The 27,413-nt window shown below is 42.8% G+C and overlaps 1 protein-coding gene and 1 non-coding gene across 7 annotated transcripts in view; one reads left to right on the forward strand and one right to left on the reverse strand.

Annotated features, from left to right (window-relative positions):
• ace2 (angiotensin I converting enzyme 2) overlaps nt 1-27,413 on the forward strand; it is a 144,684-nt gene that overhangs the window by 74,399 nt on the left and 42,872 nt on the right. For all 6 annotated transcript variants that reach the window (XM_069890268.1, XM_069890267.1, XM_069890271.1 and 3 more), the window contains 5 exons: nt 8,522-8,666; nt 10,725-10,823; nt 13,073-13,195; nt 21,682-21,860; nt 26,031-26,089. In XM_069890268.1, the coding sequence (XP_069746369.1) occupies nt 8,522-8,666; nt 10,725-10,823; nt 13,073-13,195; nt 21,682-21,860; nt 26,031-26,089 (605 nt within the window). The remainder of the gene's footprint in view (nt 1-8,521; nt 8,667-10,724; nt 10,824-13,072; nt 13,196-21,681; nt 21,861-26,030; nt 26,090-27,413) is intronic.
• On the reverse strand, nt 2,351-2,422 carry trnat-ugu (transfer RNA threonine (anticodon UGU)). The gene has a single exon. It is a non-coding gene; the product is annotated as a tRNA-Thr (tRNA).

Genomic DNA, 27,413 nt, shown 5'->3' on the forward strand with positions numbered 1-27,413 from the left:
GCCCAGTCCCACTGACTGACACCTGGTCCATTGCTCTCACATCCATGTACTTACCCAAGTTTTTCTTAAATGTCAAAATGGAGCTTGCCTTCATCATTTCAACTGGCAGCTTGTTCCACACTCTCATCACTCTCTGTGTGAAGAGTTCTCCCTAATTTTCCCTTTAAACTTTTCACCTTTAAGCATTAACCCATGTTCTCCAGCCTTGCTTCAATCAATTTCAGTGGAAAAAGCCCACTTACATTTACTACACCCCTCATTATTTTGTGTACTTCCATCGAATCTTCCCTCGTTTTTCTATGCTCCAGAGAATAAAGTTCCTGAAGTCCGGGCAACATCCTAGTAAATCTTCTCTCCACTTTTTCTATCTTATTGATATCTTTCCTGTATTTAGGTGTCTAGAACTGCACACAATACTCCAAATTTGGCCTCATTAATGTCTTATACAAATTTATTATAACATCCCAGGTCTATACTCAATTCTTTGATTTATGAAGGCCAACATTTCAAAAGCTCTATCTCCATGTGATATTAGAGAAGAAGGTTCAGACACTAGGTTTTCATGGTGAAGTAGTGAACTAGTTTCAACAATAGCTGGATAGGAGAAGCCAGGGAGTGGTGGTGGATGGTTGCTTCTCAGACTGGAGGCTTGTGACTAGTGGTGGTGTCTCAGGGATCGGTGCTGGGAACATTGTTGTTTGTCATCTATATCAATGATCTGGATGATAATGTGGTAAATTGGATCAGAAAATTTGCAGATGACATGAAGATTGGAGATGTTGTGGACAGCAAAGGTTTTCAAAGCTTGCAGGAGGATTGGGACCAGCTGGAAAAATGGGCTAAAAAGTAGCAAATGGAATTTAATGCAGACAAGTGTAGATGTTGCATTTTGGAAGGACAAACCAAGAAAAGAAACACATGATAACTGTGTGGCACTGAGGAGTGTGGTGGAACAGTAGGACCTGGGAATAGGTACATAATTCCCTGAAAGTGATGTCACAGGTGGACAGGGTTGTAAAGAAAGCTTTTGTCATATTGGCCTTCATAAATCAAAGTATTGAGTACAGGAGTTGAGATGTTATGATAATGCCAGATTTGGAGAATTGTGTGTAGTTTTAGTCACCTAACTACAGGAAAGATATCAATAAGATAGAAAAAGTGCAGAGAAGAATTACTGGGATTTTGCCCGCACTTCAGGAACTGAGTTACAAGGAAAGGTTAAAAAGGTTAGAACTTTATTCCCTGGAGGGTAGAAGAATGAGGGAAAATTTGATAGAGGTATTTAAAAATATGAGGGGGATAGACAGAGTAAATGTAGATGGGGTTTTCCATTGAGGGTAGGTGAGATACAAACCAGAGGACATGGATTAAGAGTGAAAGGGGAAAGGTTTAGGGGATATATGAGGGGGAAACTCCACACAGAGAGTGGTGGAAGTGTGGAATGAGCTGCCAGCTGAGGTGGAGAGTGCAGGCTCAGTTTTAACAATGAAGAAGAATTTGAACAGGTACTTGAATGGGAGAGGTATGGAGGGCTATGGACTAAGTGCAGGTCAGTTGGAGTAGGCAAAAAAAAATGAATGGGCTTGTTTCTGTGCTGTAGTGTTCTATGGTTCAGCTGGCAACTCATTCCATATTCTTACCATGATCTGTGTGAAGAAATTCCACAGATTCACCACCCTCTGGGTGAAAATTTCCTCCGCATCTCTGTTATGTGAAAGTCCTTCAACCCTGATATGTGCCCTCTTATTCTAAACTTTCTTTTCTAAACAACCTTTCTATTCAAAATGTTTCAATGAGATCCCACCTCATTTTCTTAAATTCCAATGAATACAGACCAAAAGTTGTCAAATGCTCTTCATACAATCCTTTCATTCCCGGAATCATCCAAGTGAACCTTCTCTGCCCTCCAGAGCTCCCATCACCTCAATTGCCGACTCTAACCTTGGTCCCGGATCCCGCCTACTGGAGTTCCCTGCACCTCGGCTGTCAACTCCCACTTAGGCCTTGACCACCCCCACCTCCCCGCTCTGACCTCCCCTACCCTCTTCCTCCCTCATCTAAATAACCACATAACAATTACAACACAGAAACTGGACAGTTCAACCCTTTAAGTCCATGCCGAACACCTTCTCCCATCTAGTCCCATTAACCCACACCCATTCCATGAACTTCCATACCTCTCTCGTTCATATACTTATCCAACTTTTCCATAAATATAAAAGGTAAATGTTCCATTATTTTCACATAATACTACATTTTTTAGAATGTAATACACATGAAATTCTTTAACTTTGTCTAACCTAAAAAAGACAGAGAGTTGTGCCTTTGTCAAGTGCCCCTCACAGAAATGAGGCCCCAGTGAGGAATGAACTCACGACCCTGGTTTACAAGACCAATGCTCTAACCACTGAGCTATCGAGCCCATATCTACCACTTTGGCCAGAAGCTCATTCCACACTCCCACCGCCCTGAGTGAAGAAATTCCCCCTCATGTTTCCCCTAAACTTTTTTCAATCTCAATCCATGTCCTCTTGTTTGAATCTCCCCCAATCTCAATGGAAAAAGCCCAACCACATTTATTCTATCTGTCCCCCTCATAAATCAAATCACCCATCAATCTTCTATGCTCCAGCCTTTCCCTGTAATTCAAACCCTGAAACCTGGCAACATTCTTGTAAATCTTCCCAGCACTCTCTTTATTTTGTTAATATCCTTCCTATAATTCGGTGACCAGAACTCCACCCAATATTTTAAATTTGGCCTCACCAATGCCTTATACAACATGATATCCCAACTCCTGTACTCTGTATTCTGATTGAAGAAGGCCAACATACCTTTCTTCACCACCCTATCTACATGTGACTCCACTTTCAGGGAATTAAGTATCAGAATTCCTAAATCCCTTTGTTCCCCTGTACTCCTCAATTGTCTACCATTTATGTCCTATTTTGATTAGTCCTAACACCTCACATTTATCAGTATTAAACTCTATCTGCCATCTTCAAGCCCACTCTTCTCACTGTCCTATATCCCACTGGAATCTTTGAAAACCTTCCTCACTATCCACAACACCACCAATCTTAGTATCATCTGCAAATTTACTAATCCAATTTGCCACCCTATTATCTAGATCATTAATATATATGACAACCAATAGTGGACCATCCTCTTCACGAGATTTCCCATTTTGCATAGAATTCAAAGCTTTAATAACTTCTTTCAACATAAACAGGGAATCTAAATCTTTCCAAGCTTGGCGATTTAAAGATAGTAATTGAAGCCTAGTCCAAAATTCATCAATCTCTTCTTCATTATTCAATGATCGAGATGAGTATAATTTAGTATAATATTCTCTAAAAGAATCATTTATATCTTGTGGTTTATGTAATTTTCAATTTTTTTTTAACAGCAGTAATAACTCTCGAAGCTTGCTCCATTTTCAATTGCCAAGCCAACACCTTATGTGCCCGTTCTCCCAACTCATAATATTTTTCTTTCATTCTATCAATCAATCTCTCTGTCCTATAAGTCTGAATTGAATTAATATGAATTTTCTTATTTTCCAATTCTAACCTTATTTTCTCCGATGGGTTTATTAATAGAAGTATTAAAACAAGCAACTGTAACTTGTTCTCTACCTGAATCTTTTTCAAAGTCTGTAATAACAGTAATACCTAAGAAAGATAAAGACTTATTAAAGCCAAAATTTTATAGAACTATGTCATTATTAAATGGTGATTATAAAATTATGATAAAGTTTTGGCAAATAGAGTAAATTAATATTTATCTGAGTTCATCCATTTAGACCAGTCTGGATTTATTAAGAATAGATATTCTGCTGATAATGTAGCAAAATTAATTAGTTTAATACATAGTTCTCAAAGACAATTGGATCCGACATTAGATTTGTTGTTAGATGCAGAAAAGGCTTTTGATAGATTGGAATGGAATTATTTGTTTATGTAGAAGTCCTATGGCTAAAGTAGTTACCAATGGACAACTTTCTTCATCTTTCCCTTTGATACGATCAGCTAAGCAAGGCTGTCCTTTATTTCCTACATTGTTTGTCTTATCAATTGAGCCATTGGCACAATTAATAAGACAAGATGCTGATATTAAGGGGATTAAAGTGAATAAAGATGAATATAAAATTAGTCTCTTTGTGAATGATGTACTAATTTATATAACATATCCAGAGAATCCTTTAGCTTTATTATATAAAAATTGCAAGATTATGGTGCAATATCGGGTTATAAAATTAATTGGGATAAAAGTGAAGTTATGCCATTGGTAGAAGGACATTATGACTGTTGTAAAGATGTAGCTCAATTTAGATGGACAAATAATCTGATTAAATATTTAGGTATTATCATTATATAGGTTAAATTATGTTCTATTATTTAAAAAAAATTAAAGAAGATTTAAATAGATGGAATGATTTACCTATTACTTTAATAGGGAGAGTAAATTGTATTAAAATGAATATTTTTCCAAGGGTTCAATATTTTTTTCAATCTGTTCCTTGTTTATTGCCTCAAAAATTCTTTAAGGATCTTAATTTAGTTGTAAGAAAAATTTTATGGAAAGGGAAAATGAATAGGGAAATTAGAGAAATTGGCCTGGAAATTTGAATTGGGTGGTTTACAACATCCACATTTTCAGAATTATTATAAAACAGTGCAATTTATTAATTGCAATGTTTAATTCAAATAAATCTCCTATTTGGACTAGAATAGAGTTGGATAAAATTGATGAGAAGTTTATGGCTGAATTTATTTATAAATGGAATTCAAAGTTGTTAACCCACCAATTCTGAAAGATTTAATTGAAATATGGAATAAAATTGATTATCAGATAGGTGGAAAAGGGAAGATTTCAGTGAAAATGCCTTTATATCAGAATAAACATTTTCCTTTTACTGTAGATAATCAGTTTTTGAAAATATAGAGCCAAATGAGGATTAAAAAAGCTGAAGGTAGTTTTGAAGCAGGGTGGTTCTTATCTTTTAATTGAATGAAAGAGAAGTTTCAAATCCCTTTGAATTATTTATTTTGTTATTATCAAGTTAAAAAAATTTGTCTGAGAAATTAGGTCATAGTTTAAAATTACCTTGAATTATTACTTTCTAAGAAAGATTCAAATAAATGTATTTCTGAGGTGTTTAAGTTATTACAAAATAAAATGCCTAAACTGGATGTTCATAAATTGAGAATAAAATGGGAATTGGATTTGAATATAAAGATAGATGAAAGTGTTTGGAGAAACTTGTGTAAGGACAGTATGACTAAGGTCATAAATGTACAATATAGGTTGGTGCAGTATAATTTTTTACATCAATTGATTTAACCTCTCATAAATTGAAAAAATTTGAACTTAGTTCTTCAGATTTGTGTTTTTGGTGTGTTCAGGAAATAGGTACTATTTTTCATTTGACTTGGACTTGCCCTAAGGTTAAAAATTTTTGGTTACAAATTAAGTCATTTTTAGAGCAGGTATTAAAAGTGAATTTACCATTTGATGCATTGTATTTTTATTAGGGGATATTAATTTGATTACCTTAGGGTTAAGATTGACTATGTATCAAATTGAATTTTTATGTTTGGCTTTGGCTGTTTCTAAAAACTATTTAGCTATCACATGGAAATCTGATTTGGTTTTAAGTATGAAAAGATGGCTTAATGAAATTAAATCCTGTATTCCTTCATAAAAGATAACACATAACTTGAGAGATAAATACATTTTCTTTGTTAAAGTGTGGAACCCATATTTAAAACTATTAGTGTTAAAATTTGATCTCTCTGTCCCCTTCGATGCTTATTGATGATCTCCTTTTTCTTTTCTTGTAGATGGGTAAAGGAGGAGGGAGGATGTTAGTGGGGTGGTTGGGGGAGGGGGTTTATTTAGTCATGTGATGAAATCAATGTTATGTGATTTAAAATTCTAAATAAATTATTAAAAAAAACAACGGTGGATCCAGCACCGATCCCTGAGGCACTCCATTCTTCACCAGCCTCCAATTCGACAAACAATTTTTCACCACTACTTTCTGACATCTCCCCTCCAACCATTGTTGAATCCATCTCACTACTTCAACATTAATACCTAATACTGTCATAACTAACCTCTTATGTGGAACCTTGTCAAAGGCCCTACTAAAGTCCAAACCTTCTTAGTAACCTCCTCGAAAAATTCTATATGATTTGTTAAACATGATCTACCACACATAAAATCATGTTGACTACTTCTAAACAGTCCCTATCTATCCAAATAATTGCTAAGAACACTTTCCATTAATTTACCTACCATCTGACCTCCCCAATCCTCCACCTCCTTCAACTGACATTCCCAACCCTCCACCTACATTCCCTGACCTCCCTTACTCCCCACTTCCCCCTAACCTCCCCTAACCTCCACCTCTCTTGTATGACCTCCCCGACCCTCTACCTCCCCCCTCTGACTTCTGCTACCTTCCATCTCCGGGCCTACTTCCATGACTGTAACCCTCTCCAACCTACCCTAGACCCCTTCTCCTGCTCCTGGACACCTTGTCCTGGCTAGTTGTCTACTCTAGATCTTTTTATTTCCAATTGCCGCAGAGACATCAACCATCTCAATGTCATCCCTCCCCTCTCATATTCCAACCTCACCTCCTCCGAATGCTCTGCCCGCAACAATTCCCACCTCACCATCAAACCCACAGGCAAGGGTGGTGCTGTTGTGGTCTGGTGCATTGACCTCTACCTTGCTGAGGCTAGACGACAGCTCTCCGACAGGTCCTCCTACTTATCACAGGACTCCACCGCAGCACATTAAACCACCATTTCCAAAACTATCTCCAACCTCATCACCTCTGGTCACCTTCCTCCCATGGCTTTCAAACTCATTGTTTCCCATTCCTGCACTTCCTGATTCTACCTCTTACCCAAGATGCACAAACCCAATTATCCAGATAGACCTATTGTTTCCATTTGATACCTGCCTCACTAAACTAGTTACCTCCACTCTATTTTTCCTCCTCTTGTCCAATCCCTCCTCACTGACATCCACAATACCTCAGATGGCCTCCAACTCTTCAATAACTTCCAATTCCTTAAACCTGACCACCTCATTTTTACTATGAACGTCTAATCCCATTACAACTCCATCCCCCATACAGAAGGTCTCAAAGCTCTTTGTTTCTTTCTTGACAAGAGATCTAACCATTCTCCCTCCACCTGGCAGAACTTGTTCTCACCCTTAATAACTTCTCCTTTGACTCATCCCACTTTCTCCAAATCAAAGGAGTAGCCATGGGTACTTTTACATCTGGGTATTTTCAATTTTCTCCCCATTTAAAAAATAGTTCATTTTTTCTACCCAAGTGCGTGACTGAACACTTTCCAACATTATATTTCATTTGCCATTTCTCTGCCCATTCTCCTAATCTAAGTCCTTCTGCAGCCTCCCTATTTCCTCAACTTATAGCCCTCATAATTTTGTATACCTTTATCAAATTTCCCCTCATTCTCCAACACTCCAGGGAATAAAGTCCGAACCTGTTCAACCTTTCGCTGTAACGTAGTTCGTCAAGTTGCGGCTACATCCTTATTTGGAACAAGCTGCCAGAGGAAGCTGTAGAAGAGCACACAGTTAAAGCATTCAGAATTCATTTGGACCACAACATGGATAGGAAGGGTTTAGAAGGACATGGATCAAATACAGGCAAATGGGACTCCAATTTTCAGTCAATCGGGGCGACACAGTTAGTGTAGTGGATAGTGCAATGCTGTTGCTGTGCCATCGACCAGGACTGGGGTTCGAATCCCATGCTTTCTGTAAGGAGTTTGTACGTTTTCCCCATGTCTGTGTGGGTTTTCCCCAGGGGCTCCGGTTTCCTCCCGCTGTTCAAAATGTACCGGGGGCTAGGTCAACCGGGTGTAATTGAACAGCATGGACTCGTGGCTCGCAAGAGCCTATTACCATGCTTTTAAAACTTTAAATTTTAAATTTAAATCTGCAATCAGCTACTTCTGTCTGTCATGCTTCACCTGTGCCTGGTTCCTGAACCTCACATGGGGACCCTGTCCCTCCACTCTCACCCAGTCCCCTTTCCACTAGCTTTACTACATTTCCCCAGTCTCGATGAAGTGTTCTGGCCCGTGACAATGATCATTCTCTTCCTCTCACTGACAACTGCTCAATGCACTGATTTCTTCCAGCAGGTAGTGTTTGGCAACATGGGTAAGTTGGGTTGAAGGGCCTATTCCATGCTGAATGACCCGATGTCTCTATAACCCAAAGACATTATCACTCCAGAGAATAAATAAAGCAAAATGTAAAGTTAAAATCTAGAAGAACGCGACCTCCATAAGGCTTTGCCTATCTACTTCCCAATGGACAAAAATGAGATGTTGGAAGGTGTACGCTTGTTTTTGAGTTCACCAAGTAATTTTGACCATTACTGATGAATGCTACAGATTGGAACAGAGCATTCAGAGTGATGCCACTGAGCTGTGACATTTGTGTTTCTGCTCTTCTCTAGAAATTGACATCAACTTTCTCTTGAAGCAAGCCCTGACCATTGTGGGCACTCTACCTTTCACATTCATGCTGGAACAGTGGAGATGGAAGATGTTCAGAGGAGAGATTCCCACAGATCAGTGGATGAAAAAGTTTTGGGAAATGAAGTGAGTTCTAACCCTATTTGACACCATCATCTGAGTTCTGGATTCCACTTGAGGTATATCTCATTCTTTTTTTTTTAAACCCAAAAGAAAATGGTCTCCTGCTTTATCTAGGAGCATGTTGATGTGAGTTGATGGGGCTTATTTTCAAATTACAGCAGGTTTCAAGATGACTGGTTGCTGGAGGATCAGCTCCTAAATCAGCCTGCAGAGAGCAGGAGGAGCAATGGCCAGTCATTACATTGGGTTGGGACCCGGAGATGTGCGCTGTCCATCTCTCTCCACAGATACTGTCTGACCTGCTGATCCCACCGATCACTCAAGATTCCAGCCAAGATTCCAGGTTATTGCACTTCACTGCTTAAAATGTGGTCTCAGCCACATGTGTCAGGCATTGGAGCAGAGCTCCCAGTGGACAATACAGTGCCATACAGAGTGGATGCTACACACTCAATTTTCTCCATTGTGTGACCAATACTTATCCTTCAATGACAATTGTTAAAGTATGATTTGGCCATTTGAAATAAAAAGTGCTGTAAATGCCCCAGAGGTCAGGAGAGGTCTGTGGAGAGAGCAGAACGTTGATATTCCAGCTTCTCTCCACAGATGCTACCTGCCCAGCTGAACCTCTCCATAGCTCATGCCCTCAAAGCCAGGCATCATCCTGGTGAACCTCCTGTCTTTTCCCAAAGCCTCCACATCCTTGTAATGAGGGGCCCAGAAGTGGGCACAATGCTCCAAGTGCAGCCTGACTAAATGAGGCTTCCTGGGTGACCCTCTCATCTGAAAGATCAATACCTGCTGCACTCCTCGACCCAGTAGAGGCCCTAGGATTTAATATTCAGCTCTTTCCAGTGCAACATGAACCACATCTCTCCATCTCTGTGCCAACAATGGTCAGGGCTTGAAAGTTCTATAACCTAGTGGTAATTCCTCATATGAAGCACTGTCAGGGGTAGGGAATCTCTGTTCTGTGGAGTGATTATTTTCTATAGAGCGGAAGAGCCAGAGGAGAGGAGAGGAGAGAAGTGTTCAAAAGTCATGAAGGATTCTCATGGAGGGATCAGTACAAGAGATCTTTTCAAGGGCACAATATAGAATTCTAATGATAACTGAGCATGGATTACAACCAATGAACCAGAGAGCACACAGAGAGCTACAGCAAATAAACAGGCTCTTCAGGCCATCTAGTATCACAGTTGGATAGGGCCACCATAAGAACCTTTGCACAATGGCAGTCATAAATCACAGTAGTGAGTACAGGAGCTGGGATGTTATAGTGAAGCTGTGTCATACATTGGTGAGGCTAAATTTGAAGTACTGTGTGCACTTTTTTGTCACCGACCTAAACTATTTTTCCACCTAATCCCATTAACCTGCACCTGGAGCACAGCCCTCCATGCCCCTCCCATCCACCACCTCTGCTGGCAGCACATTCCACACTCTCACCCCTCTGAGTGAAAAAGTTTCCCTTAACACGTCCTCTAGTTCTTGTCACACCTGACCTCAGAGAGAAAACCTGCTTGCATTTAGTCTATCTACACCCCTCAGATCTCCCCTTATTCTCTGACATTCCAGGGAATGTCATTCCCTGTACTCAACTCCTCAACTACCGCCATCATCCTTCTAAATCGTCTCTACACTCTTTCCATCCTTTTTCCCTGTGTGTCAGTGACAAAAGAAGTGCACACAGTTCTCCAAATTTGGCCTCACCAATGTACGACACAGCTTCACTGTAACATTCCAACTCCTGTACTCACTACTGTGATTTATTACTGCCAATGTGCCAAAGGTTCATTATGGTGACCCTACCCAACTGTGTCCACCACTAAATAAAGAGCTGTTTGGAATCTAAATGCACTGTTTGGTCAAAGATTTAAACAAAACCTTCAAAAGGGAATTGAATAAATACTTGGAAAGATGAAACTTACAGGGTGATGGGAATAGCTCTTCCATTGAGCCAGTATTGGTTTGATGGGTGGAATGGTTTCCTGTTTAGTTCTGGGAGTGTTCCTGTTTCTCATTCCTCTGAAGAACCTAATCCATTTCTCCTTTGTTTAGACGAGAGATTGTTGGAGTGGTCGAGCCTGTCCCACATGATGAAACTTATTGTGATCCGGCAGCTCTCTTTCACGTTGCCAACGATTATTCCTTCATAAGGTACATGCAATGATTTTTACCCTTCATGTCCCAGGGTGTAGACTGAGTCTTCATCCACTATGCAGTGGATGAAGCGCTTGTGAAATAACTTGTTTAAATGATGCCTAATCTGACAGGACCCGGACATAGGGTCTTGACCCAAAATGTTTATTGTCCATCTCTCTCCACAGATGCTGTTTGACCCACTGGGTCTCTCAAGCTTCTCATGTTTGTTCAAGATTCCAGCATCTGCAGTTCCTGTGACCCGAATGTCTCCATGATGATAGATTCACTTTTCCCTGTTTTTCACGATTTGATGACGCAAATTTTTAAAGAGCCTGAGTCCTCCTTCAAGGTAATCTGGAAATCTCTTAGTCAGGCATAAAATATCTCTTTAAAAATTTGCATCATTAAATTGTGAGAAACAGGCCAAATATGGAGTACTGTGTGGAGTTTTGGTCACCTAACTACAGGAAAGATCAATAAGATTGAAAGTCTGCAGAGAAAAATTACAAGGATATTACCTGGATATGAGGAGCTGAGTTACAGGGTTACTGTTTACTAACTGTTTACTAACTGGTTACTAACTGTTTACTAACTGGTTACTAAACAGTAACTGAGTTACTAAACGGGTTAGAACTTTAATGCCTGGAGCATAGAAGAATGTGGAGAGATTTAATTGAATATTTAAAATTATGAGGTGGATAGAGAGAGTAAATGCAACAAGTAAGTTTTTCCCCTGAGTTCAGTGAGAAAAGAACTGGAGGACATGGGTCATGGGGGAAAGGTAAATATTTTAAGGTGAACATTTGGTGGAACAACTTCAGGAAGAGAATGGTGAGAGTGTGGAACGAGCTGCCTGTGACTGGGGGCTCGATTTGGACATTTAAGAAAAGATTGGATAGGTAAATGGATGGGAGGGATATAAAGGGCTATTGTCCAGGGGCAGGTCAATGGGACTAGGTAGAATTATTTGCCACAGACTGCATGGGCTAAAGGGCCTCTTTATATTCTATGGTTCTCTGGGCACAAGCGGAGTGTCTTGGGACATTGCTTTTGGCCATGGCCTTGCCATGACGATGACACATAGAGCTGCTCTTGTCCCTCAGACTGGGGTGTAGTGAGCATTTCCCTCAGTTCCCCAATGTTCTCAGCTTCCAGTCTTTCCGATGCTCAGGCATTGTATATTGCAGCTTCCTGGGGATTAGTCCCGGAATACAGTCACAAGCTACAAAGCTGATGAACAAACAAGTTCAGTCACTCCCCTGGTTATTAATGGGTCAGCATCTATCAGGGACTTGAACTCCCTTTGTATTTTTATTGCCTCTTTTTAATTTAATTAAGTATTTTGTTAGACATAGAACCTGGAAATATGCAGCACGGTACAAGCCCTTTGGCCCACAGTCTGGTGATGATCTTATAATCTAACAACTGCGTAGAGTTCTCTAATAGTCTCTTGTAAGATCCTATTATACCTGCCTCCACCCCCATTACCAGCAGCGCATTCAATGCACCCACCACTCTCTGTGTGAAAAAATTTATCTCTTACATCCTGTACCACCTTAAAATTATGTCACCATTTCAGCCCTGGGGAGAAGCCTCAATGAATAATGCCTCTCATTATCGTATACACCCCTCATTGTCTGTGGCTCCAAGGAGGAGAAAACGTTCACTCATCCTGTCCTCATAAGGCACGCTCTCCAATCCAGGCAGTATCTTTGTAAAATTAATCTTCACCCTCTCTATATCATCCACATCCTTCTTGTGGTGAGGTGACTAGAATTGAACACAACTCTTGTTTCCTCCAGAGCTCTTCCAGTTCCTATCTCCATAAACCTCTAATAACTCGACTTTCCACATCCCTTGTGCACCATGGTTCTTTCACCTTTCCCTGAAATAAACTGGGGCAGGGCACCATGGTTGAAATGTTGCTGAAATGTTCCCTGAACATTTGTCACATTTCTACCGTACATTTCCCAAAGTACATCTGCTCCCAATTTATGCCCCCATGCTCTTGCCTAATAGCATTATATTTTTCCCTACCCCATTTGTTTATATTGTTTTTTTTTTTAAGTTTTTGTAGTTGTTATTTAACAAAGTGCCTGTTCAGTTGCAGCAAGTAAAAATGATGCACATTGTACAACGTCTATGACAATAAATGTTTTCATTTTGTGAGCATGCAAATCTATTAGGTGCAATCTTGTTACGATCAACATGCCTGTGATACTGTACTACCTAGTTAATGCATTAAGTACTGCTACTCTCTCCAGGTACTTCACCAGGACCATCTACCAGTTCCAGTTCCAGAAGGCACTGTGTCAGATTGCAGGCCACTCTGGTGAACTGCACAAATGTGATATCACAAATGATACAAATGCAGGCACAAAACTCCGGTAAGTTGTCAATCACAGTGGCTCCCAGACAGATCATATTTAGAATCTTCAGAGCAAAGAAAAGTGAATGAATTAATGAAAGGTAGTTCCTAAAGCAAACAGATATGGAAATAAGGTTGTCTAGAAATTCTGACACTAGTGAAAACACTGAAACTGGAGGAACTCAGGCGCTCTCTTCAGCGTCCATAAAAAGCAGATATTGTTGCTGAAGTTTTGGGCCTGAGCCCTTCTTCAAGGAATAAGCAGAATAAACCATAAAATCTCAGAAGGTCCTAGAATTCAGAAAGTGCCGGCTGGGGGAGGAATCCAGAACAACAAAAGGAGTTAATTGGATATGATAAGGGATGAGGTAAGAATTTATAATGTCTGTGCAAAAAGAGATAGAGAAAAAGGAGAGATAGAGCTGGGGGAAGGTGACAGTTGATTCATTTGGTCCATATCTAGCAACACTCTCCCTATCCTTGCTTTCTCTGTCTCCATTTCAGGAGACAATTTCTCAACAGACATCTTCTACAAGCCCACCATCTCCCCCAGCTACCTCGACTCCACCTCTTCTCACCTTGTCCCCTGTCAGGTTTCCATTCCAATCTCTCAATTCCTCCATCCCTGCTGCATCTGTACCCAGTTGAGGTCTTCCATACCAGATCCTCCTTCTTCAAACAATGTGGCTTTCCCCATGCCATCATCAACTCAGCACTAACCCACTATCCTCCATTATTCGCACATCTGCCCTAGCCCTCTCCACCCCTGCGGACAACAAGGACAGGATTCCTCTTGTCCTCACCCTCCTCCCCACCAGCCTCCGCATCCACACATACTCCTCTGCCATTTCCACCACCTACTAGGTGATCCCTCCACTAGACACATATTCCACTCTCCTCCCCTCTCCACCTTACACAGGGACTGCTCCCTCTGTGACTCCCTTGTCCACTCCTCCCTCCCTACTAATCATCCCCTTGGGACCTTCCCCTACCCTCACCACCATTCGGGGCCCCAAACAGTCCTTCCAAGTGAAGCAACATTTCAGGGGTCATCAGGTGCTCCTGTTGTGGTCTCCTGTACATCAGAGAGACTAGACGCAGGCTGGGAGATTACTTTGTTGAGCACCTTGGCTCTGTCCACCACAATAGTGTGGATCTCCCATTGGCCACCCATTTCAATTCCCATGCTGACATGCCTGTCCATGGTCTCATGCACTGCCAGACTTAGACCTGTAAATTGGAAGAACCCTCCAACCGGATGGCATTTTTAATGACTTCACTCACTTTCATTAAAAAACCCCAATCCCCTTCCACCCAGTTCTTCACTGTCAACTTCTCCAACTCTGTCTCTCCCTTTTCCCTGTCTCCTTTCGCACAAACATGTTAAATTCTTACCTCCTCCCTTATTGTATCCAATTAACACCTTCCTCCCCCAGCTGGCATTGTCTGAATTCTGAGACTTTCTGAGATTTCCTGCTTCTGGCTTATTCTGCTTGTTCCTTGAAGAAGGGCTCAGGCCTGAAACATCCACAATATATCTTTGCTTTTTATGGACACTGAAAAGACCACTGAATTCCTCCTGCATTTTGATGTGTTTTTACTACAATCACAGTGTCTGCAGACGAAAGTGTTTCACTTGGAAATTCTAATATAAACTTCAATACCGTGATATTGTTTATGATTTGGCAACTGATTGTTCCTGGCATTTAGCCCCACCAAATATGCATCCCTTCTGCCATCTTCCTTGTCTGTGGCATGATCCCATGCAAAGATTTCTGGATGGTTTACGTTGGTGAGAGACACCTCCACGAGTGTGATATTCTAGTGCTGAAGATGGTGGGTGTATGGAAGGGGCTGCCAGCGGAGGTAGCTGAGGCAGGTACCATTGCAATATTTGAGAAATATTTGGATGGAAACATGGAATGGATTCATGGATAGGATGGACTCTGAGGGAAATGGGCCAAATGCTGGCAAGTGGGTCTAGTGAAGGTGGGACGGTATGGTTGGTGTGGACAAGTAGGGCTGTGTGACTCCATGACTCTAAGCTGATTGGTTGCAATAAATAAATTGGCAGGAGCAAACAGAAATTTTGGAGTCAATTGGTCATTTAATAGCCAAAGAGATTTCCAGCTGTTTCCTGATGTTTTCTCATTGTCTGGTTGCAAGATTTAAATGAAAGTCAGACCTATAACTTTCCTCTCTGCGAGACTCACCAACTCCCTGCTATCCATCAGCCATTCATTCACATTGAACCCATTTAGCTCTCCCTATGTAATTCCCCCATGGTGCTACCCCTCACTGGCTCACTTGGAATGATTTATAGCAGCCAGATTTTGTTTGATCATTGGGAGATGGGAAGGAACCAGAACACCCAGAGGAAGCTCACATGGGCAGAACCCCCCCAGAGATAACACCCGAGGTCCGGATTGAAGCTAGGTCTTTGGAGCTGTGAGGCATCAGCTTTGCTGATGTTCAGCCTGATCTCAAGCATTTAATCCTTCACTACCTCATAGCCGAACAGGAGTGTGGGTATGACAACGGCTCTGTATACGCTTATCTTTGTGAGGTTTTTCAGTTGGTTGTTTTTCCAGACTCTTTTGTGTAGTCTTCCAAAGGCGCTATTTGCCTTGGCGAGTCTGTTGTCTATCTCATTGTCGATCCTTGCATCTGATGAAATGGTGCAGCCGAGATAGGTAAACTGGTTGACCGTTTTGAGTTTTGTGTGCCCGATGGAGATGTGGGGGGGCTGGTAGTCATGGTGGGGAGCTGGCTGATGGAGGACCTCAGTTTTCTTCAGGCTGACTTCCAGGCCAAACATTTTGGCAGTTTCCGCAAAGCAGGACGTCAAGCGCTGAACAGCTGGCTCTGAATGGGCAACTAAAGCGGCATCATCTGCAAAGAGTAGTTCACGGACAAGTTTCTCTTGTGTCTTGGTGTGAGCTTGCAGGCGCCTCAAATTGAAGAGACTGCCATCCGTGCGGTACCGGATGTAAACAGTGTCTTCATTGTTGGGGTCTTTCATGATTCGGCTCCGAATCATGGGTCCTCTACCGGCACCACCTACGGCTCCTAGAACGCTTCCACCAGCGTTGTCTCCGCTCCATCCTCAACATCCATTGGAGCGCTCACACCCCTAACGTCGTGGTACTCGAGATGGCAGAGGTCGACAGCATCGAGTCCACGCTGCTGAAGATCCAGCTGCGCTGGATGTGTCACGTCTCCAGAATGGAGGACCATCGCCTTCCCAAGATCGTATTATATGGCGAGCTCTCCACTGGCCACCGTGACAGAGGTGCACCAAAGAAAAGGTACAAGGACTGCCTAAAGAAATCTCTTGGTGCCTGCCACATTGACCACCGCCAGTGGGCTGATAACGCCTCAAACCGTGCATCTTGGCGCCTCACAGTTTGGCGGGCAGCAGCCTCCTTTGAAGAAGACCGCAGAGCCCACCTCACTGACAAAAGGCAAAGGAGGAAAAACCCAACACCCAACCCCAACCAACCAATTTTCCCTTGCAACCGCTGCAATCGTGTCTGCCTGTCCCGCATCGGACTGGTCAGCCACAAACGAGCCTGCAGGTGACGTGGACTTTTTACCCCCTCCATAAATCTTCGTCCGCGAAGCCAAGCCAAAGAAGAAAAACCTCATAGCCATAACTTTCTATTTTCCCCACATCATCCATGTGCCTATTGAAAACTCTTTCCTCCACTCACCTTAAACCAATGTCCTCTGGTATTTTCTAGGGTCACTCCAGGTAAAGGTGCTCGCTGTCTACCCTATCTGAGCTATTCGTCATATGATGTATCTCAATTAATTCGCCTCTCATCCTTTGTCGCTCCAAAGAGAATAGCCCTTGCTTTATAACATGTCCTTCAATCCAGGCAACATCCTGGTAAATCTCCTCAGCACACTCTCCAAAGTATCCACATCCTTCCTATAATGAGGTGACCAGAACTGAACGCAATACTCCAAATCTGGTCTCACCAGAGCTTTATACAGCAGCAGCATTACCTCATGGTTCTTGAAATCGATTCCCTCAACTCATGAAATCCAACACACCATATGCCTTCTTAACTATGTTAACATCTTGTGTGACAACCTAGAGGTCTATAGATGTGAACCCCAAAATCTTTCATTTTGTTAAGAATCCTGCCATAAAGTACATACCCCACCTTTAAGTTTGACCTTCCAAAGACCATTACCATGCTGCCTCCATCCTTCCACACTATCTACAACACCTCCAATCTCTGAATCATCTACAAACTTACTGACCCACCTCTCCACTTCTTCATCCAAGTCATTTATAAAAATCTCAAAGAGTAGAAGTCTCACAACAGATCCATGCAAAACACCATTGGTTACTGACCTTCATGCAGAGTATGTTCTTTCTATCATTGGAGTATTGCGTTATGAGCCCAGAGGACCCCAAAACCCGGCATCAATAGAAATCCACCAAGTCAAATGGTTGCTTCTAATTTTATTTAAACATAAAAACAGGATCAAATTTTAACTTATTATTATTAACTTAATTTAACCCCCTTCTAATTCTAAGTGCATGTGTATGTAATGTGTATATGTTCAGGAAAGTTCTCTGATTCACAGTCTAATCTCACTTTTCACTTCTCCAAGTTCACTGGTATCAGGCACTTGTTATACAGTGGACAGAATTTAACATTTATGAATTTTCACCAGGCTCTGGTGCTTAAACGTAAATGGTTACCTTTACCTCAGGAAGGTTCTTGTCAATTTCAGAGAGAGATATTTGTTGCTTGTTGGACACAAACTGATTCCTTCTGATCAGATACTTCAGTGTCTTGCTGAAGGAACTTGCCTCATCATGGGTTTTCCAAATTATAACCTCTTCTTCCAGGTCACCACAGAATTCCTCTTGCTTCCCTTATTTCAGGAGAAACACTCTAGCCAGCTATTTCCTCTTGTCTGGACCACAAGGGCTTTGAACAGGTTGAACACAGAACTCACAACCCATCTTCAAATTGGGTCTTTCAGCAAGCTGCCAGCTTGTCATCTTACAGCTTCCAAAAGCTACTGCAGAACTGACTTCTCTCTCTCTCTCTCTCTCTCTCTCTCTCTCAAAGAGAAAACTTGTTTGGTTTTTTTCTCTCTCTGCTTGTAAAATTTAGAACACCTCCCCAAGGCTCCAAAACCCAATCCTTGAAAGATATTATCAGCACTTTGAGCCTGACTGTTTAATTTGCACCTGCATTTAACCATATAACTAACTACAGCACAGAAACAAGCCAGTTTGTCCCTACTAGTCCATGCCAAACTTCTCTTATTTAGTCCCACTGACCAGCATTTGGCCCATAACCCTCAACACCTCTCCCATCCATACACCTATCCAACCTTTCCTTGAATATTAACATCGATCTCACTTCTATCACCACTGTCGGAAGTTCATTCCATATCCCCATCACTGTGAAGAAATTCTCACTCATGTTTCTCCTAAACTTTCCCCTTTTTACTCTCAATCCAATTCCTTTTGTTTGAATCTCGCCCACTCTCAGTGGAAAAAGCCTGTCCACATTGACTCTATCTGTCCCCCTTATAATTTTGAAATTCTTTCCAAAGGAGTTTCATTGTCCTTGCAAAATCACTGGTGCCTGAATGGCTGGCTTCAGCCAAAGCTCTTGTATTTTAAATGAGATGTGTTTTGTTACTCTGTTTGTGAAGTGACCTACACTGAACTCCCACAATCTATCTTTTTTAAGCCCCTTTCACATTTGAATTCCACTAAATCGGCCATTCAGTGTCCTGGGATAGGAATGGGGGTTTGGCTTTTCACACCCAACCACTCTTAACTGGGACACTGAACACTTTCACACTTGCAAGAAGCCGTCCCTGGGGATAGGACTGTTCTATCTTCTACCGGTGAAGTCATGACACATCGAGCAATGGTGTACCTGCCCTAAATACTGATCAATGTATTATGATCTTATATTTGAACAAAATTAATTGACTAATTATAACATAATTAAGCCTTATGTACAGCACAGTATGAGCCCTTCAGCCTTTCTTTTTGTTGTGCCAATCTATATAAACCTTTATAGGGACTGTGGGAAAGTGCTACCAATAAATAGCAATAGTGGACAATCTTTAAACAGGGTGGGAAAGTTGGTAGTGCTATCGCGCTCAATTTATATAGTGTGGGAAAGTTTGTAGCATTATAGTGCACAATATATATAGCGTGGAAAAGTTGGTAGCACTATTGCATACAATTTAAACAGTGTTGGAAAGTTGGTAGTGCAATCACCTACAATTTATAAATACCATGGGGAGAAAGCGATGGCTGGCCTGCCCTCCCAGAATTCCATACGGCAGGGAAAGTGCTGTATGCCTGGCTGCATATATGGACCATTCATAGAGTGGGTTTTCTGCCGCATGACATTCTAGGAAGTCAGGTCGGTCATTAATTATTTCCCCCACAGTCTTTATAAATTGCACACTATAGTGCTACCAATTTTCCCACGCTGTTTAATAATTGTCTGCTATTGCTACTTATTGCCGTTTATTGCTATTTATTTCCTCTCTCTCTCCTCTCCCTCCTGCTGCAACTTTCGCATGGCAAAGTTTATACCTTAATTTTAATCTTTTCTTCCTGCACTCACACAAAAACTTGGGTCATTTCAATCCCACAATGCAATTACCCATTTCACACTTCCTGATGTCAACGCCAGCATCTGCAGACACCGGGGATTGTACTAGGGGTCGAGACCGTCAATCCCTGGCGTGAGATGATGACATCTGACACCCACATTGAGTAGATTTTGCTTTCACACTTGCTATTTTAAAGGCCAATTGGCGATCAATTCCTAGGATCACTGGTGCGTGAAAGGGGTTTAAAAGACATTTTATATATATAATCCGTAACCATTGTCTGCAGGTTTACTCACCTAATGACAGGAAAGTTATCAATAAGATTCAAAGAGTGCAGAGAAGATTTACTAAAAATTGAGTGGCAGGGAAATTTTAAAAAGTTTCGGACTTTATTCCCTGGAGCGTAGAAAAATGAAGGGAGATTTAAGAGAGATATTTAAAATTATGAGGTGGATAGACAGATTAAATGTAAGTAGGATTTTTTCACTGAGGGTGGATGAGATAGGACATAGGTTAAGGAAAAAAGAGGAAAAGTTTAGGGGAGCATGAGGGGGAACTTCTTCACACAGAGAGTGGTGGAACTGTGGTCAATAGGGGCTCAATTTTAACATTTAAAAAGAATTTGGACAGGTACATGGATGGGAGATGTATGGAGGGCTATGAACTGGCTGCATGTCAGTGGGACTAGGCAGAATAATTGTTCTGCTTGGACTAGAAGGGCTGAATGGCCTATTTCTATGCTGTAATGTTCTATGGGTTTTCTACTACTCTCTACCTTCTGCACGCAAGCTAATTCCGAATCCAAGGAGCCAAGGATCCACATGGCTCAGGACTTTCTGAATGAGCCTAGAACGGGGACCTTGTCAAATTACTTGTTAAACTGCATAGACCCCATATCCACTGACTTACTTTCATCAGTTTCTTTTGTCACCTCCTCAAAAAATCAGGAACTCCAGGGTCATAATCTGGGAATTACTCTGAGCCAGGTACAAGTGGAGTACAACAAGGACAGGGCAGAGCTGATGCAGGAGGGAGGTACTTGGAACACTGGAACACTGGAACGGACAGGACCAGTACAAGGATAGGTTACACCCAAACTGAAAATAGGCTGGTAAACATGGGGTGAGGGTTTCAATAGGGGATGGGAAAGTCAGCAGTGGTGTGGTAAGTGGGGAGAGGATACATCAGGCAAGGGCAGTGGGCAGAGAAGGCCAAAATAGGACTTTATCCTCTGGAGAATGAGGGGATGTTTGATTGGGGTATACCAAATTATGAGGGACATAGATAGAGTAAATACAAGCAGACTTCTTTCCATATAGGTTTAGTGAGACAAGAACTAGTGGATGTGGGTTCAGGGTGAAATTTTTAAAGGGAACATTAGAGGGAACTTCTTCACACAGGGAGTGGTGGGAGTGTGGAATGAGCCCCCACCTAAAGTGGTGAAGGTGAGCTTAATTTAGACTTTTAAGGACAATTTAAGGACATGGTCTGGAGGGTTATGGTCTGGGTGCAGGTCAATGGGACTAGAAAAATAATAGCTCAACACAGATAAGTTTGGCCGAAGGGCCTGTTTCTGTACTGTAATGTTCTTTGGGTTTATTACAGTAGTATGCAGAAGTCGTAGAGTAACATAATGTGGAAACAGGCCCTTTGGCCCAACCAAAATGCCTCACTCACACTTGTCCCATATCCCTCTAAACTCATCCTATCCATGTATCTGTCTGAAGGTGCTATAGCACCTGCCTCAATCACTTCCTCTGGCAGCCATACACCCAGCACCCTCTGTATGAAAATATTTCCCCTCAGGTTCCTGTTAAGATCTCCCCCTTCTCACCTGTATATAAAGCCGTGACATTCATTCAAGTGAAGAGCCTTTGCTTTCTCTTGCAGTGGCTTGCTTAAACTAGGGAAGTCCAGACCCTGGACTGAGGCTCTTTGGAACATGACTGGACAGAGCAGAATGAATAGTGCACCTTTGCTTGAATATTTCAACCCCTTATATATCTGGCTAAAGGAAGATAACAGAAAGAACAAGAGACAGATCGGTTGGGACACCCAGTGGAGTCCACGTACGTGATACAACAAGCTCTACCACTTTCATTGCTGACTCAGGTTGTGCGTCCAGAGATTGTTGGGGTTGGGCTGAATGGTGGGATGTGGGAGGGGTGGAGTGTAGAGGGACAATGTTGGAGTAGAATCCATGCATGGATCAGTCCAGTGTGCAGGTGTTTTGTGGGGAGGGGAGGGGATGGGTGATGAGTTTTGTATTAGGTGGCGACAGGAGGGGAGAGTTTATGGCCCAGCAGATTAGTTGATGAGGGTCCATTTGGAGTGTTCAGTTTTGATTATCAAGCTCCAGAAAAGATGCTGTTGAAAAGGAGAGGGTGCCGAGACAATTTACGAGGATGTTGCCAGGATTCTGGGGCCGAAGATTTGGGAGAGGTTCAACAGATGCGGCTTTATTCTTTGTGATGAAGGAGGATGAATGGGTGATCATGAGAGGAATAGATCATGGGTTTAGGTGCTTTAAACTGAATAGGATGAGGGGGGGGTTAGGATTACTGGTCAGGGGTAGTATCACGGCTATAGAAAGGGAGGACGCAGCGGAGGGAGTGTCCAATGAGTTGGTGTGGGTGGACATCAGAAATAGGAAGGGAGCTATCACTGTGCTGGGGGTGCCCTCAGGGCACTGAGGTGCAGGTAAGCAGGCAGATTTTGGAATGATGAAGATATGAAGGATTGTTGCTATGGGAGACTTCAACTTCCCTAATATTGACTGGCACCTGCTGACGGTAAGAGGGATAGATGGGGCAGAATTTGTCAAGTGTGTCCAAGAAGGATTCATGACACAGTCTGTGGACCAGCCAACTAGAGGAGAGGGCATACTGGATCTGGTATTGGGGAATGAACCTGGTCAGGTGTCAGACCTCTTGGTGGGGTAGCATTTCGGTGAGAGTGACCACAACTCCCTGACCTTTAGCATAGTTATGGAGAAGGATGGAAGCAGACAAAATGTTCAATTGGGGAAGGGCTAATTACGATGGGATGCGGCAGGAACTAGGGAGAGTAAACTGGGAAACAATGTTCACTGGAGAAAGCACAGAACTAATGTGGAGGCAGAGTCAGAACAAATCCAATGGTAGTGAAGGCATTAGGGTAACTGCAGGGGGGCATAAACTGCCTTTCACTATGAATTGTGCTTGCTGAATCAGGCCTGTGGGTGGATAGGGGGGCATGGGGCATAATAACTCACATGGGGGGGGCATGGCCCATGAATGGCCCCCCATAACACTGACCCTATGTGGAGGATGTTAACGGACCAATTGTGGTGGGTTCTGGATAGGTTTGTCCCACTGAGACAGGGAAAAGATGTTAGAAAAATGGTTGACAAAACAGGTCAGGCAACTAGTCAAGAGGAAGAAGGAAAAGTACATTAGATTTAAGAAGCAGGAAACAGGAAGGGCTCATGAGAAGTATATGGAAGCCAGGAAAGAGCTTAAGGACTTAGGAAAATGCTCAAAGGAAAACCCCAAGGTAGTTCTATGCTTGTGTGAAGAACAGAAGGATGACAAGAATAAAAGTGGGGCCACTAAAGGATAAGGGAGATAACACATGCCTGGAAGTGGAGGAGTTTGGGGAGGTCCTAAACAAATGCTTTGCTTCAGTATTCACCAGAGAAAAAGTCCTGCATCAGGGCGAGATCGGAATAGAACAGGATTGTGTGCTGGACTATGTTGAGATTAGGTAAAAGGAAATGATGGATCTTTTCAAACATATTATGATTGATAAGTCCCTGGAGCTGGACATGATATACCCTAGGCTGCTGTGGGAAGCGAGGGAAGAGATATTTGGGGCAGTAGCTCTGATCTTTGAATCCTCTTTGGTTGCAGGGGAGGTGCCAGAGGATTGGAGAATGGAAAATGTGGTCCCCTTGTTTAAAAATAAAGTAATAGGGAGAATTCTGGGAATTATAGACCAGTGAATCTTACATCAGTGGGGTATAAACTATTGGAGAGGCTTCTTGACGATAGGATCTATGAGCATTTGGAGAAGTCCAGTCTACTCAAGGATACTCAGTGTGGATTACTGAAGGGAAGGTCATGCCTCATGAGCCTAATTGAATTTTTTAATGAGGTAACAAAAGAAATTGATCAGGGAGGAGTGATGGATGTGGTCTATATGGATTTTAGCAAGGCATTTGACAAGGTCCTCCATGAGAGTCATCCAGAAAGTCATGAGTCACAGGATTAGTGTAAAAGTTGCTGTACCGATAAAAAAATTGGCTTGTAGGAAGAACGTAGAGAGTAGTAGTGGAAGGAAAGTATTCTACCTGGAGGTCAGTGACTAGTGGAGTGCCACAGGGATCTGTTCTGGGACCACTGCTCTTTGTGATTTTTATAAATGACCTGGATGAAGAGGCGGAAGGATGGGTCAGTAAGTTTTTAGGTGACACGAAGGTTGGAGAAGTTGTGGATGGAGCTGAAGGTTGCCATAGGTTACAAAAGGATATAGACAGGATGAAAAGCTGGGCGGAGAAGTGGCAGATGGAGTTTAATCTGGATAAGTGTGAAGTGAAGCATTTTGGAAGGTCAACCAGTTTAATGGTTGGATATGTAACAGTGTGGAGAAACAGAGGGATGTTGGGATCCAAATCTATACATCTTTTTAAGGTTGCCATGCAAGTTGATAGGATAGTTATGAGGCCCTATAGGAGTCTTGCGTTCCCCAACTCATAAATCCCAGCATCAAGAGTCGAGAGGTCATGTCGCAAATCTACAGACTCTACAAATCTCTGGTGAGACCAGACTTAGAAGACTGTGATCATTTCTGGTCACCTCATTACAGGAAGGATGTGGAAGCTATGGAGAGGGTGCAGAGGAGATTTATCAGGATGTTGTCTGGATTGGAAAACAAGTTTTAAGAGATAAATTAGCAGAGCTGGGACATTTTTCTTTGGAGTGAAGAAGGATGAGAGGAGACTTAATAGAGGTCTATAAGGTTCTGAGAGTCATAGATAGGGTGGACAGTCAGCACCTGTTTCTCATGACAGGATCAGCAAACGCCAGTGGACATATGTACAAAGTTAAGGGAGGGAGGTTTAGGGGAGACATCAGGGGTAAACTTTTACACAGAGGGAAGTAGGTACCTGGAATGCCTTGCCGGGGATGTTGGTGGAGCCTGAAACATTGGGGGAAATTAAGAGACTCTTAGACAGACACAAGGATGAAAGAAAAATAGAGGGTTATGAGACAGGAATGGTTTTGGTTGAAATATGTAGGTCAAGGGCCGAAGGGCCTGTACCGTGCTGTAATATTCTATGTTCTATCAGGTGAAAGGCAGAGTGTCCTTTTTCCCATTGCAGGGCTATTAGTAACAAGAAGACATAGGTTTTAATTGAAGGGGGAGAGAAATAACAGAAATCTGAGGAGGGTGGTGGCTGAATGGAATGGGCTGCCAGATGAGGTGGTTGAGGCAGGTACTATTGCAATATTCGAGAGACATTTGGATGGATACATGGATTGGTTGGGCTTTGACAAATATGGGCAAAAGGCAGGCAGGTGGGATTGAAGTGGGTGGAACATTTTAAGCCAAACTCAAGCAGGTGGGATTGGTGTGGGTGGACCATTTTGGGCCAAATGCAGGCAGGTGGGATTGGTGTGGGTGGACCATTTTGGGCCAAATGCAGGCAAGTGGGATTGGTGTGGGTGGATCATTTTGGGCCAAATGTAGGCAGGTGGGATTGGTGTGGGTGGACCATTTTGGGCCAAACGCAGGCAGGTGGGATGGATGTGGGTGGAACATTTTGGGCCAAATGCAGGCAGGTGGGATTGTTGTGGGTGGAACATTTTGGGCCAAACGTAGGCAGGTGGGATTGGTGTGGGTGGAACATTTTTGGCCAAACGTAGGCAGGTGGGATTGGTGTGGGTGGAACATTTTGGTTGGTGTGGGTAAGTTTGGCTGAAGGGCCTGTTTCCTTGCTGTGTGACTCTGACAGTTGGAATTGGAGTGAGGCATTGGAGGAATTGGGAGAAGGCAGCTTGTAGCGACAGAGACATGGAGTCTGGGGACAACAGAAAGTTACAATGGACGGAAAATTCCCTGTGAGTGAACTCCTTCGAAGGAAGTGGGGAGAGATCAGAAGGCTTAAGCAGAGGAACTCAACTCTGTATATTCAAATGTATGTAGATAACAGCTGTTTTAGACTTCAAATTCTTACTTTGAAATCTGACCTTTTTCAGATATAAAAGATTCATTTAAAGTGCGGATCAGTCTGAAGGCTGCACTTGGAGAAGATGCAGTAAGAATAATTTTCTTAACCGTTCCAAGATTTGTCCCATGAATGTACAGATTATGTTCTAATTTCTGGTGTCGCTCTTGGCTCTCCTGGTCGTAGGTCTGCGCGTGTTTGAACTGGAGGAGGGCTAAGTAAAATTATTTGATTAGATGAAGACCAAGTTTTGTGGGTATTAGTAAGTTATCTGTCAACAATTCCACTTACAAAAGCTGCCACAAATTATTCAATGTCAAAATGAGAAAACAACACTTTGCAAACTTATTGCATGATGTGTAGCAGGCCAAGCGACCGCGCGAGTAAACAGGCCGAATTGCCGCAACACGCAACCAGTCCAAGATGGCACAGTCTCCCCTTCACTGCCGAGAAGGAGCCTGCATTTAGTGCCATGTGCGAACTAAGGAGTCCTCCATTTCCGTGCAGTGGCCCGCTGGCCAGTGAGTGACACCACGACGCGATGACGTCTTTTCCGAATGAGAGCGCGTACGTCATCGGAAGTGGGCAGGCCAGCGTGGAATGCTGAGAATTAAAACCAATAAAGCTATTCTTTGGTTCACCCTCATGCCATGTGGACATCTCTTTATTCGGTAACACGGCCACAACAGACACTACAGTGGTGGCCCCAATGGTTCCAATGTTTTGGAACCAGCATCGATCACAGCAAAATACAGCAATTGGTTGAATCCACAGTCGCAGCGTCTGTGACCAATGTGGTGGGCGAACATCTCCCACTTTTCTGGGCAAGCCAGCCCAGGAACTGGTTGCAGCCAGCTGAATCCCAGTTACACATCAGGGGAATTGTTTCAGAGGACACCAAGTTTGGCACGTTGTCAGCTGCCAAAGTAAGTTCCTTCATAGAAAATGAAGTGTAAGTATGAGCAGTTCCGACGGTTCATCCTCAACACCCTAGGGCTCAGCCAGCACGTGGGCCATCCGCATCCTCAACATGCAGGGCCTGGGCGACAGGAACCCCTCTGAACTAATGCATGAGATGGTGGCCCTGCCGGATAGGCTGACAGACTGTTTCCTGTTTGAGGCCCTGTTCCTCTCGAAACTGCCAGTACACATGTCCTTCACAGTTTCTGGCATGGATTTCAGTGCCCTGCACCTCGTAGCCAAGGAGGAAGACAGGCTGTTCCGTACACTCCTTCCACATGCAGCCATCGGTGCTGCCACCCCGACCAACCCACCAGAAGCACCGATGATAGCCACAGACGCACAGAGAAGAACAGCGAGCACTGTTTCTACCACCGTCAATGGGGCAGGAATGCCCAGTGGTCACACACTCTGTGCTTGTACCCCACTGCAAAATCCAATACGATGATGGGAA

The sequence above is a fragment of the Narcine bancroftii genome, chromosome 7 (genome assembly GCF_036971445.1).
Source record: "Narcine bancroftii isolate sNarBan1 chromosome 7, sNarBan1.hap1, whole genome shotgun sequence".
NCBI classification, from domain to species: domain Eukaryota; kingdom Metazoa; phylum Chordata; class Chondrichthyes; order Torpediniformes; family Narcinidae; genus Narcine; species Narcine bancroftii.